At 46.9% G+C, this 14,101-nt stretch overlaps 1 protein-coding gene across 1 annotated transcript in view; it reads right to left on the bottom strand.

Moving 5' to 3' along the window:
- The window catches only part of LOC119445054 (mucin-2), a 142,183-nt gene that overhangs the window by 16,330 nt on the left and 111,752 nt on the right, over window positions 1–14,101 (bottom strand). The window contains 10 exon segments of the mRNA XM_049664854.1: window positions 363–548; window positions 1,354–1,485; window positions 1,809–4,385; window positions 4,387–5,562; window positions 5,682–5,732; window positions 8,554–8,751; window positions 10,051–10,236; window positions 10,663–10,722; window positions 12,431–12,619; window positions 13,319–13,381. Of these exon segments, the coding sequence (XP_049520811.1) occupies window positions 363–548; window positions 1,354–1,485; window positions 1,809–4,385; window positions 4,387–5,562; window positions 5,682–5,732; window positions 8,554–8,751; window positions 10,051–10,236; window positions 10,663–10,722; window positions 12,431–12,619; window positions 13,319–13,381 (4,818 nt within the window).

Here is a 14,101-nt window from a genome sequence, read left to right as displayed (position 1 = left end):
AAGCTGCGAAGTCTAGCCGTCGTTCAAAACTTCATTTACGCCCGACAAAATTGCAGATGATGACTTATCAATATTTAATGAATATAGAACTGACAATTTTTAATATACTGCAAGCTGCTTGTCTGCGGCCTTACGTATCAAAACTTTCTTTCCAAAAAGAAAAATATACTGCCTGATAAAAGCTGTCTCACGTAGTACTTGGTGAGTTAGTACAGTTTGTTTTCACTTGGGCAGTCTACACCCAGGGCATACTATTAACATGCATTTTATTTGCAAAAACACCGAGCAACAGGTGACTGTGTTTTACGGGCACACTTCTGAGCAAGAAAGAAAAGATTTGAAGGCATGAGTTGTCAACTTACCACAGTTGTACATTTCAGGGCAGCATTCGCCTTCGGGTATTGGTCCAGGAACGCAGTTTGGTGCTGGGGGGAGGCAAACCTTCTCGGCGCAGATCACTTCACCGTCGAAGCAGCGGCAATATTTGCAGGCATCCGGTGGTGGAACTTCGTCACCAAACTTGTAAGTTTGTCCTTGGTGAGTACAGTCTGCACAGAATGGGGTGACTTCATTTGAGGGGAATATTAGCGGGGGTATTTCAAGCATTAATCGACTGTCTATCCTCACAGGAACTATAAACACAGCAGGGGGGGAGGGGGGGCATAGTGAGAAATGGCTTGTGTGCGCTGATGGTCTTCAGTGGTATTGCTCTGAACTGCAATGTGCCATTGGCTCCTCAGAACGCATGTGCATGTGCAAAAACAAAGCTCCAGTTCTTATTTACAGCATTTCTGGCTGCACTGCGCACAAATGCAGCAACTGGGATTTCATTTGACTTATCACATTATGTTCATAAACAATTATTATTTTGAGTAAAGTTATAAGAACCCTACACTTACGTAGAAGGCAACGAAGCAATCATTTTTCACTTCAATGACAGTTATTTACTTATTTCTGCAGACCTACATGTGAACTTATGATTTTTACTTACGGCTTTTTACACTACAGAACTTGTTGTGAACAGCTTTTAAACGAGGAATTTCGAAGACTTGTTTAGAATTTTTTTATGTGCTTCACCAGCAGCTGCAGAAATCTAGGCTAAACGCATCACGTATCTTAGTTAGTAGCGATAATCTTTTTCGAACACGACATCCAACAAAAACTAGTAAGAGCAAGAATATTTTTATCATTATTTATCCTTCTTACGTTCTGTAGAGTGGAACGTTATCATTCCGCTTTTGAATTGTTACTCGCTTCCTTGCCACCTTCGCGGAGTTAATTCTCTTCGAAAGACAGTGATAGTCATCGTTTTTTAACAGGTACATAAAAAAAAAAACATTTGACGTCGCTTACCAGCTTCCTCCTCTGGTTCTTCTTCGGAGGACGGCTTGTCCTCCCGACCGACGGTGTCCTCCTTCGTTGTCGATACCGCGGGCTCAACTGGTGTTGTTGCTGACACGGGCGCCTCAGTGCTTGTAGGCAAACCTGTAAAGTCGTGAACAAAAAAAATATTCTATAACATGGAGAGCTTTGAAGCAAGACGGCGTGAAGCAGCTAGGAATAAAACATTTGCGTATTAGGAATGAATTCAACGCAAGAAAAAATATTGCCTTTTCATACTGTGTTCCTCACATGTGTCTGAAACACGTTTTATGACTTCTGCCTACTAAGAAAACCCGATGCATAGTGCTGTTGAAACCGGTGAGCACTTATCCGTCCACTTGTATACAATGCCCCCCTCTAGAAGCAGCGAGAAACTATTCAGGGGGTCTCAGTATACCTAGCTATTCGGCAGATTGTCTACTTGCCTGTGCTTGGTGTAATAGCCGGCTGTTCAGTTGTCGTGGGTGGTTCCGGCGTCGCCTCTGGAGTCGATGCAGGTGCTTCCGTTGTTGTGGGTGCTTTCCTGTGATCTAAAGTTTCAAAGCCGGTAGAGCCCGTAACGGGAGCTTCGGTTATGACAGTCGGCTGGGGCTTCTCGGTTGTCGCAACCACTGGTGTCGTCACAGCTTCGGTAGCAGTTGTCAGTTCCACAGGCGTCGTTGTAGCCTGCTCGACCTCTCCCGGAACTTCAGACGTCTTTGGCGCTGGCTCCTTGCTCGTCGGCTCTACCGGAACAGGAGGCGTCTTGCCCTCGGTAGTCATTTCTGGCCTGGTCGTCGACGCCTCCGAGGGAGTCGTCTCAGCAGACGTTGTCGGCTGTTCCGAGGTCGGCGTTGGCGTTTCCTTAGTCGAGGCCGGCGTGGTGCCCTCTGTTGTGCTCGATGTCTCGGCTGGTGGTGTTACTGACGACGGCTCCTCACCCTGTTCTCTTTCCGGGCCTCCTGCCGTGGTTTCTGGCTCGGGCGCCTCCGAACCTGGAGTTGTGAGGATCTCGCTCGGTGTCACCGGCGGCGTTGTCGCTGGCGCTTCTGTGGTTGTGACGGCGCCCGTCGTGACTTCTGGCTTGACGGAAGACACCTCGGTTGTCGACGTACCCTCTGTGGCTGCCTGCGTAGTGGTGGCACCAGGTTCGGTCGTTGCTCCTGCCGCCGCAGTCGTAGACTCCTCTGCTGGACTTGAAGGCGTGTATCCGGGAGGTATAGGCGTTGTCGATGGCGCCTCTTCGTCTCGGCCAGCCTCGGGAGCCCTGGTTGCTGTCGTGATATACGGAGTTTCAGTGGTGGTCTGTTCTGTAGCGGATGGTTCCTGTGTAGTAACCGCTTCTGGAGTTGCTCCCGTCGACGTAGTTGTTACTTCGGAAGTAACGCCTTCCGTCACTGTTGGACCTGTCCCTGCTTCTGTAGCGGTGACTCCTTCTGCCGTTGTACCTGTAACACCTTCCGTCGTCGTAGGACCGGACGCAGCTTCCGTAGTAGAACCCACCGTGGCCGCGCTGGTTGTTTCTTTTTCCGTTGTTGGGGAAGTTGTGGACGGCTCTTCAGTTGCTTGTGCGGTCGACCTTTCGGCCTCAGATGGCGTTGTTACTTCTGCGCCGGTTGTTGCTGGTGGAGTTGTAACGCTCTCGCTCACTTCTGGAGGCGCTGTTGTAGCGACTCCTGGAGTGCTAGCTTCTGGTGTAGAAACAGCTTCCGTCGACACTGCTGGCGTTGTCGATGAAGCCTCCTCGGGTGTGTACGCCGTCGTCGTTTCCGCCGTTGTCACGGTCTCAGGTTTCTCTGTTTCTGAAATCTCAGGTGTCGTGACTTCTTCGCGCGTGGTAGCAGGTACGGTCGTCGCTTCACCGGTTGTTGCAGACGATGTTGTGACCTCTGCGGATGGTGTCACCGACGTGGTCGTTGCGGGTTCCTCTGTCACTGCGGATGACGGGGTACCCTCAGGTGTTGAAGACGGGGTGGCAGTACCTTCGGTTCCAGCTGCCGTTGGCGTCGTGGGTGAAGTAGAGGGCTTTGTTTCTTCTTCCGTCACATGTTCTGTTGTAGGTGATGTTTCCGGAGCTCCAGAAGTTGCTGGCTCAACCGTGGTTCCTTCACTTGTGGCACCCTCTGTGACTTCACGAGGCGTCGTAGCTTCCGGTGTTGCATGTGTAACCGCTTCAGTGGTTTCTGGTGTCGAAGCGGCACTAGTGGTGCTGGTTTCGTATGCCGGAGTTGTTTTTGGCATATCTTCTCTTCCGAGCTCAGAGACTGTTGTTTCCGCTTCGGGTACCTTAGCCGTCGTTACGTCCATCGGCTTCTCTGTACTCACCCCTGTGTACACGGATGGCCCTGTGGTGGCTTCTCCTCCCGGAGTTGTTTCCTCCGAGGCCGCTTCAGAAGGCGTGGGAGTAGCTTCCGGTTGTACAGGTGTGCTAGCCACTTCCGTTGTCGTAGTCTCCTTAGTGGGTCTCACAGTTGTTTCTTCTGTAGCACCCTCGCTAGGAACCGGTGTTGTCGTGGCCTCCGTGGAGCTGGCAGGGCCTGTGGTGGCTTCCGCTCCAAGAGTCGTCGTCTCTTCAGTTACTTTTTCGGAAGGCGTTGAAGCACTTGTGGTGACTTCTACTCCTGCAGTCGTCGTTTCTTCGGTGACCTTCTCGGAAGGCGTTGATGCGCCTGTGGTGACTTCTACTCCCGCAGTCGTCGTTTCTTCGGTGACTTTCTCGGAAGGCGTTGAAGCGCCTGTTGTGGCTTCTTCTCCGGCAGTCGTTGTCTCTTCTGTGACCTTCTCGGAAGGCGTTGAAGCACCTGTTGTGACTTGTACTCCGGTAGTCGTCGTTTCTTCGGTGGCCTTCTCAGAAGGTGTTGAAGCGCCTGTTGTGACTTCAAGTCCAGCAGTCGTTGTTTCTTCAGTGACTTTCTCGGAAGGCGTTGAAGCACCTGTGGTGACTTCCGCTCCGGCTAGTCGTCGTTTCTTCGGTGGCCTTCTCGGAGGGCGTTGAAGCGCCTGTTGTGACTTCAAGTCCAGCAGTCGTTGTTTCTTCAGTGACTTTCTCGGAAGGCGTTGAAGCACCTGTGGTGACTTCCGCTCCGGCAGTCGTCGTTTCTTCGGTGACCTTCTCGGAGGGCGTTGAAGTGCCAGTTGTGACTTCTACTCCAGCAGTCGTCGTTTCTTCAGTGACTTTCTCTGAAGGTGTTGAAGCGCCTGTTGTGGCTTCTTCTCCGGCAGTCGTTGTTTCTTCTGTGACTTTCTCAGAGGGCGTTGAAGCACCTGTTGTGACTTGTACTCCAGCAGTCGTCGTTTCTTCGGTGGCCTTCTCCGAGGGTGTTGAAGTGCCAGTTGTGACTTCTACTCCAGCAGTCGTTGTTTCTTCGGTGACTTTCTCGGAAGGCGTTGAAGCACCTGTGGTGACTTCCGCTCCAGCAGTCGTCGTTTCTTCGGTGACCTTCTCGGAAGGCGTTGATGCTTCCGCGGCTTCCGCTGGTGTGCTTGCCGCTCCTGCCGTCGTGGGTTCCTCAGTGTGTGCCGTCGTCGCTTCTTCGGTTACACCGGTACTTGTAGCGGCGGGCGTTGTCGAAGCTTCTGCAGCCTCGGTAGTTTTTGGCACTGTGCTGACTTCTGGAGTTTCCGAGGAAGCCTCCTCTGTTGCTCCCGTAGTCGGCGCTGTTGTGACTTCGGGTGCAGCCGACGTTTCTTCTTTCTTTGGCGTACTTTCTTTGGCTTCGTACGAAGTTACACCTTCTGTTTCCGCATGTGTAGACGACGCTGTCGTCTCAGTCGTGGCTTCTGCTTCCTGCGTCGTGGTCGCCGAGGCGGCAGTTGTTGATGCTTCGGGAGCCGTTGTAGAGGTTGCCGCAGGTTGTGTCGTGAGCTCTTCCTTAGGCGTCGTGGCCTCTTCCTTGGGCGTCGTGGCGGCTTCAGTGGTTGCCACCGTGGTCACTCCCTCTGTGCTCACGGCGGGAGTAACAGAACTGGCTGGTTGCGACTCCGTCGTCTCTGGTCCCTCGTCTTCTCGCGGCCCTTCGGCAGTGGTCGGCTTTCCTGTCGATGGCACTTCGCTGCTCGAAGTCACGGGCTCCGTGGTTGCTTCTGGCTTGGCACTGGTTTCGGGTGTTGTCCCCTCAGTTTCGGATGGCTTCGTCGTTGCCTCGGCTGTAGTGCTCGGTGCCCCCGTCGACGTCTCTGATACCGCCGGCTCAGTCGTCTCTGTAATTGTGTGCAACAGATAAATCGGTGAACAAATGACATTAAGAAGGTGTACGTTTAAAACAACGGCAGAAAAAGAACAGAAAAGCACGCATTAATTTCACTCGTAATTGACCTACCTTTGGTGGCATATGTCGGCGCACTTGTGATTTCTGGTGCAGCTGTCGTTGCTGGAAAATTGGAAAAAGTAGTGTTAACGGCGCGCCATTATTATTTGTTTAGTCCTTCATAGAGGAGAAAACTGGACAAGATAAAACTTCCATAATTAAGCATGCAGCGTCACACATACGAAGAAGAACGAAGGGAACAGTAAAAGCATAATAACAAGAACCTGTTTTACTGTTCTAAATTCGTCGGTTGTGTTGTTTCATTTTTTTGTCCATCGTTTGCGCCACGCTGTTGGGAAGGTAGCGGCTCTTCTTCCGACAAATCATTCTCGAATAACGAGATGCGGAAAACAATAGGAAAACGATAGCAGATGGTCTTTGCATTAATTGTAGTCATTAGCGCACCGCCTGACAGGGTCATCACAGCGCCTCCGACACACCAGTATGCAGTGACTTGAAGCAAAACGCTTTCAAAAGTTTTCGTACCTTAGCTTAAATGCGAGAAGCTGTAAGATATCGTCGTCAAAGGTGCTCTGGAAGACTCCTGTTCATTTTACATTGCATTTTACATCTTAGGAATCTCTGCCTGTTTTATTACTGCCGCCAGTGACTGTATTTGTGGTATGAGATAAGACAGCACACTCTGAAGAACATCAAAAAGGAAAACATGACGAACTCGTAGTGTACTAAGCTAGAGTGGCAGAGCATCACTGAACTTAACCATATTCAATACGGTGGGCGTGCAGTGTCATAGAGCGAGGAAAGCCCTCAGATGTGCCTTTTTCATACAGTGCTCTTTCATGTACTCGTAGTGCACTTTCCATGCTAAGCCTTCTTCTTACAGTGTAATTTTCACGCTGCATCTTCTTCATGCAGTACCTTGTTCATGCAGTACCATTTTCACGCTGTGCTTTCTTCAGTGACTACCCTTTTCATCCTCCGTCTTCTTGATGCAGTGTCGACTACGTTTGTTATCTCTTTCACACTGCGCGTTCTTCGTGTAATGCGCTGAAGCTATTGCTTGGGGACCCCTTCCTGTTTAAAACTGTTTCTGTATCAACAAGCTTGAATTGAATTCAATTGAATTTACATTCTCTGTGTGTGTGTTTTTTTCTTTTTCTTTTTTGTGTGTTTGTTCTGCTCCTACCGGCTCACTCTAATCTTTGTAGTTGCTTTACTATTTGTGGCTTGTCGTCTTTTTTTCTTTATTTCCTCTTTACTTCCCTTCTTCCAATATTCAACTTCTTTTTCTATCCCCTCCTTCCTAAAGTGTAGGCAGGCGTTGTGCACCACTGAGTGGCAGTTGCCAGCCTGCTTGCTCCCTGTCCGGTGCACATCTGTGTTTTGATATCAAATAATAATAATAATAATAATAATAATAATAATAATAATAATAATAATAATAATAATAATAATAATAATAATAATAATAATAATAATAATAATAATAATAATAATAATTTTGCTTTTCTTGATGCATGCCTTTTTCATGATTCGCCGTTTTCATGCAGAGTCCTTTACATGCAGTATATTGTTCGTGCAGTGCCAATTTCATTCTGGACCTTTTCCATGCCATTCCTGTCCTCTTTGTTACTATGCTGCGCCCTCACTCGCTCTATCTTTCATCGTGAGGACCCGGCAGAGCTCACACTGAAGCTGCAGAACCGACGACAGTTCGTACAGTCGGACTAGCAGTAACGGACTGGACAGCGATACGTCGGAGAATCATATGAAATAACTATCTGAGGTTGTGGGTTCGGATGTCGCCAGGGCTGTGTTTATTTCCTCCCCTTTGCATATATCGCGGATTGGAGCAAAAAAATAAGTCAGGGTTCCAATGAGAGAGACTCAGATTCTACTTCAGCATCCTTAGCTTCGGCGACCTTTGGCTTATTTGCGACATGGTGTTGTGCACTAGGTGGTTCCATTTATTTGCTCCAATTCTTCTCGTGAACCACAGCACCGTAAGTGTGTGCTATCTGATGGTACGCATAAAGGTGACACTTTTTGACCGGCTGTTAACACTAGACATAGCAAATTTGTTAGAAGACCAGGCAGAATAAGAGCACCGTGGAAAGAAACTCGGGCAACAATACTCTCGCATTTGGGCGAGTTCACTAAAAATAACTTATGGTAGAGTTTGTTTCTGAACACAAAACGTTTAGGCTGAGAACAAAGCAAGAACGAGCAGAGCCATAATGTATGCGTGTTTTGTGCTACCTTTTCACGAAAATACCAGGGTGTAGCCGCGAAGAGCAACACTGGCTGTAATATTTTACAATGCTCGTGCTGGACCAAATGCTTTGGGCTTCTTATGGCGTCGTGCGCACTGTTTCTTATTTTGCCTACGCGCTTGCATGAAGATTTCTGCAGTGAAGCAAACTTCAAGAGAGTACACTTTTCGCTTTAATAAGTGTCGTTGAATACAAGAACATTTCTTGGTATTCGTGATTATTCACAGCACCACGAGATGTCACCACCAACACTCCTGCTCGCGGTTCCATTGAAGTATTCTAGTAAAATGGCAATGCTGATATGTACCCGCCGTATAGTCTAGAACCTTCGTTTGCCTTTCTAGCCGATCTACATGACATTATATTGTGCTCGCTTTACATTGTTTAGCACAAATAAGCCACAGGAAAGCAGGTCGGGCCATGTTCTCAAGTATTTCCTTTCATATTGATTCTTTACTAGTGATGCTCGGCCTGTGGCATGAACCTTGCTTTTGACACAACACTTTTTTGTTGATGCACATGCCGAAATATCTTGGTTGGTTCATTCTAATTGTCCCAGTAGAGTTTTCGCGCTTCTGCCACATGCTTTCAGACACTCGAATTACGTGACTGTAGCCCAGCTACCTTTCGTTTTCTCAGCACGTACGTACCTTCTTCAGTGACGCCTGTTGTGATGCCGACGGTTGTCGGTGTGGTCGTGAAAGGCATAGCCGTGGTAGTTGCCTCCTGGGTCGGCGTCACACCCTCTTCCGTGACGCCCTTCTTGCCTTCCACAGTTTCGAACGTCGACGGTGTCGTCGCTGCCGGGCTCGTCAACCCCGGTCCAAGCGTCGTTGTCATGTCGGACGCTGCGCAAGAGATTCATGAGGATGTTGATGGTCTAGGTTCATCATTATTACCCCCTCACTAAAACAGTGTGCTTAGCTGCCGACGAGACGAAACCATCTAAGCAATGCACTTCCAGCCATCCCGCTTCACTTGTTGGGTGAAAAAACGTCATTCCATCGTCAACTCTGAGAGACAGCTGCTGGGATTGCATCATACACTTACAAACAGTCAGGAAGCAGATTCTATTCAGAGCTCATATATGTAATGTTTATTGGAGCACATCTTAGCCTTGAATATGACGCTTGACTGAAAAGGCACTTTTCTTTACAAGGTCTCAAAAAGGTTAAAGTACTACAAGAATTGCCCTATGACACAAGAGATGACAACCCAGGAGGCTCACTCTGGCGCCTTATTTCAAAGTATTATGCGTCTGCCCTCGTTCGTTACACATCGCTTTGCCTAAACAACGAAGTCTACTTAGTGTGAGAATTGTTCTGCTCAGCCAATGACAGCTGGTTGCGTCCAAATTAATGTTTATCTAAACGTATATATATGCATTAGGCATCGTTTTAATCGTTGGGTGATGCTTAGTTCTACTTCACTTTTTGTGATACAACACTCAGCCCTTGGTAGATGGCGAAGAGGATGACGGATACAACCTCCAGCTCACTTATCGCATTCAGGAACGGCAGATGTTCGTGTTCCGTGTCAAACACCTCCCATGATGCGATGATGGTTGGAAACAGGCACATTCCTAATTGCACCCAAGGCGACTGCTTTGGAAATGAAGTTTCAATTTTTCTCTTCGTTTTTTTTTTCTTTTGCATCCCACCCTGTAAATTATTTAACCTCATAGTGTTTTCTTGCGCCCTCTATTTTCACCTTAAAAACCGTGCAGCTGCTGTGTTGAGAGAACAAATCTAACGCACCAAGAGTTGGATTTGTCAGCAACCAGAAGCAATACGTTCTCGTCGTAGACTTTCTTTTTTAGACTTTCTTGTCTAAGAGGTACATTAGCCAAGAAGGTTCACTTTCGAGGCTGAGAAGTAATGTATACAGAACAATACTTACTTAGAGTTGCGCTGAAACGAACTTATGCAGAAATGCAGCCTATAATTTTTGCTTCATTACGGTTTGAGTCCGTCATGCACAACTTTAAAATTGATCCTTAAGAGATGCATTTATATTAAGCAAGTATTTCGCCTATATCAAGTAAGTAGTTGCAAGCAACTGCACCTGTCAGAGACATTGATAACAAGATGCCGAGCTGTAGTATGCGAAAAAAAATTGTGCGCAACAGTGTGAACGACGGCACTCACGGCATTCGTATCGCAATGGGCAGCAGTGTCCCGGCTCCGTAGGCATAGCCACGCATCCGTCTGAAGGTGCTTTGCAGTCGTTTACGGCGCAGACCACCTCGTGACGCATGCAGTAGCAGTGCTGACATGGCTCGTCAGAGGGCACCTGCGCTCCGTCTTCGTAGAACTTTCCGTTGTGCATGCAACCTGCTCGGGAACAACAAAGGCACAGCGCAGATATTTTTAGTAACTTTAATCGCTCGTGTTTTTGTGAAGACATTCATGAGTTGTTTTGTTTCTCACAACAGTCTTTTCATCGTTGTTCACTGCTTCTAAATGTCACTGTTCAACAATTAATGCTTTCCTAGATAACGAACAAGTATTCGTGCTACAAATCAGAGCATTACTTGAAACGTAATGCCAAACATCTTGAGGTAGCTTGTCGAGCTTATTGCAAGATTAAGACACGTTAGACAGTCTAGTTTGATATATGATAAACAATTATTGAAATCATGCTGCGCAGTTATGAGTACTGCGGATCTTTAAAATAAACATCTGTGCAGTTAAACACGATAGCAAATTATATGTGCACCTGAAATCGCCGCTAAATTAAATCTTCAAGCGAAGGCTTACCGGTGGCAGGAGCTTCAGTTGGCAACAAACCGGGAGGAACTGTAGTGGCCGCTTCTACACCTGTTTCATGAAGGGAAAATATACGTATTAGCTGGAAGCATAGAGCTAAGATGTCGTTAATGAAGGCACGTTTAATTATGCCGCCCAGTCTTAGCGAAATACTGAACTACTTAACTAAAGGGAAAGCGAGGAATTGAAGCGTCCGTGCTGTACAGTATGTACCGAAGTGCGTTAACATTCTCTTCTACGAGCTCGAATGAATATTCATTCGTGCAAATGCCTGCATCTTTCTCGTGACATCTACGAGACAGCAGAGGTCAGGCTATGTGCGTTCAACATTTTCTTTTGAGCTCCGCATCAGCACTTAACAGGTACTTTTGTACACAAAATTGTTCTTTGGCTCCATTTTTATTTGTAAAGCTGTCTTCTCCTTTAGAGTGGTATTAGTGTGACAAAGCCGCCCTGCAGAGTGATTTTTCTGTGCGCGCAATGATTGTTTGTTCTTGAAATATATAGAGAGTGAGAAAGATACGAGAAATTAAAAAAAAATAAAGGGCACGAAGGTTGTAAGTACATTTCGGCTAGTATAATTGCCGAAATGGAGGATTGAAAACAAAAGAAAGAAAGATAAATAAACGAAAAATACATACAGTTTGCTCGGCTCGTTAGCGTAGTAGACAGTGAAACATAAGTTTTATAAGACAGCTGGGAATTGTAGCATAATAAAAACTCGCGCCTAAATTGGTGAAGATAATGTTGTTCTTTTATGCTGTTTTAATGACCTGTGCCGTTAACTGTGCTTTGTATCGTCGAACCGCTGCGCCCTATGTTGAGCAGCTATTTAAAGTTTTACTTTTCATAATATTCACTTTTCTGCCTAGATAAAATCGCAACAATCTAAAAAAGAAAACAGAAAAAATGAACTCTTTTTGTAACGCCATATATTGCGGTTCTGCAAGAATTCTTTGATATCGAAGTGTTTTTGTTCGTGTGTGCCGTACCATGCAGCCTGTTTCCCCTCGCCCATTTGCTTCTATTTTGCGAGTCCTTCAACTGCTTAGCCTCCTCCTGGTTAAGGTTATCGCGTCTATGGAAAATTCCGCCTCGCCTTCTCCTCTTTTACACTTGCACGTAGACGCGCTTTCTACCGGCAAATTGCCTATAAGCATGCGCACTTTACTCTTTGGGATCTCAAATACACTTCAGCCATGTGGCGCCCATGGTTTAGATTCTCACTTTCGCTCACTTCAGAAGTGTCATTTTATTTATGATTTTGTTTCTCGTACCTTTGAGCACTTAATGTCGTGCGCATATCACGCCGAACTGAAACTGCAGCTCTATGCATTTGGCTCATCACATAGCGGTTAGCGCGTTTGAGAGAGTGAGAGAAGTGGTAAGGATAAGAGTCAGGGAGGAAAACCAAACTGAGCCCGTATGTCTACCCTGCACTGGGGAAGGGAGAAACGGAACTGCGAGATGAGAAAAAGGAAAAGGAGAGTAGTTGACATTAGGCACCGATACAATCGGAATAAATCGTTCTTCGTTCAGTTCAGCGATCAGGGCTTGATTTGGCGCCTAGGCACTGTGGCGTGGGTTCTACTCCCACCGATAAGCGAAGTTCTCGCTTCGCTCTGCCCTGGGGACTTTGTGGACGGACTTCGAACACCAGGCAGAGAACGGAACAAAAATATACAGGTCGAAGAAACGAAAGAGCGCATAGAGTGTTAACGATGGTTAACAACAGCAACAACAGAGACGCTAGACTCACTGCAGTTGTATCTTGTGGGGCAGCAGCTCGGCCTGGAGAACACGGGTGAGCAGCCGTCCACGTGCAACTCGCAGTCCTGCAGGACGCAGGCGCTGCTGTTGCGGATGCAGTAGCAGACCTCGCACGGCTTCTTCGGGTCCCTGGGCATTCGCGCTCCCTCGGAGTAGTGCTTGCCGTCGATGTAGCATCCTGTGAGGGCGCACCAGGAGCACTTCGTGTCAGAACCCAATAGCGTGCAACGACGCGTATAGCTTGACGCTGGCAAAGTAAGCACTCAACGCTCCGCGACACATAATATTAAGGCCAGGTTAGGAAGTACGCGGTGCTGCATTGAACTGTAGCATTCCTGTTTGAGCGCAGAAATAATAACCCAAATAAGTATAACACCGATAAGGGCAGAAAGTATAATTTGACCACTGTGAAAGTGCGACTATAGGCTGGGTTAAAATATACTTATAGCTTTTGTAGAATAATCGATGCCGTCAGAGTCATCGATCGGACTTGTAATGACGGTTTCTTTGTTCTTTAAAGAACTGCACGCAACCAGAATGACTGGTGCCTTACAGATTTTTTTCTTCGATTCGTTAAAGCTACGGGCACGTTCTAGAGAAAATTCTGTTCGCTTAGAAGTTGATTTGGCATATCGCGTAAAATAAAAAATAATGGTTAGCAGTTTGAAGGCGAGTAGTACTCAACGTTTTCTGAGGTCAATCAAAATACGTGATTCGCTTCTTAGCATGCAGCACATGCATGAAATAGCGATATTAATGTTTTAAAAGTAGCTTTCAAGTATGTTACTAATTTATCACTGATAAAAAAAATGTTTGGTAAAAGGCCTCCTGAGGTGTTACTGTTTTGAAGCGAATAAATGCAAAGAAATGCACCTACCCGCTCCTTCCTCGGCGAAAGGTGCTTCCGTTTCTGGCTCGTAGAGGGCGGTAGGTACCGGCACTGAAACGAAATGCAGCAGGGAAACTCCCGGTTGCAGACGCTTGCCTTTGTGTTGCCCTCGCTTGTCCGAGAACTGCAGGCTCAAACCTTATTGCCGTCTAGAGTTCCGAACCACTTCAAGAAACGATGCTCTTGTAGCTTACAAACACAGCAACAACTTCAAACACACGTCCTAGTGCCATTGAACTTATTATGTGAGCGCGGCTTCCGTCATTGATTTATTGATTGATTAATTTATTGATTGACTGATGATTGATTTTCGAATTTCGACTGCCGTGTGCTCTTTGGGGCACACCCAAATCTTGGTACACCTTTTTCGACACTCGTACTCACGACCTCGTTCTCAGAAGTAGAACGTCGTGCCCACTGAACCACTGCTGCTGGTTCCTCTTTCCTTTCTCTCTATGGTTGCGCCGTTATCAAAATTTTATTTAGTATGTCTCGTTCTCCAGTGAAAATCGTTTATTGATCGTTATTATTCAATAATTAATTAATAACAACAGCGCTAGTTTGATAAATTAGTCGTTTTGGCATTGTGGGCAACTATATTTTTCCTAATATATGCCAATCAAAAGAGGATTTGCAAACGAACGGCCCCTAGATGGTTTGTTTGCAGAGAAATCTTAAAGGATATCGTAAGTTACAGACACAAAAAGCTTTAATCTGAGGCGCCCTCACACGTGGGATGGGCTCCTCAGAGAATACATGAGTGCGCTTCGC

This window comes from Dermacentor silvarum, chromosome 3, assembly GCF_013339745.2.
Source record: "Dermacentor silvarum isolate Dsil-2018 chromosome 3, BIME_Dsil_1.4, whole genome shotgun sequence".
Taxonomy (NCBI): domain Eukaryota; kingdom Metazoa; phylum Arthropoda; class Arachnida; order Ixodida; family Ixodidae; genus Dermacentor; species Dermacentor silvarum.
The sequence above is the reverse complement of the archived record's forward strand: the minus strand, read 5'-3'. Positions and strand labels throughout refer to the sequence as shown.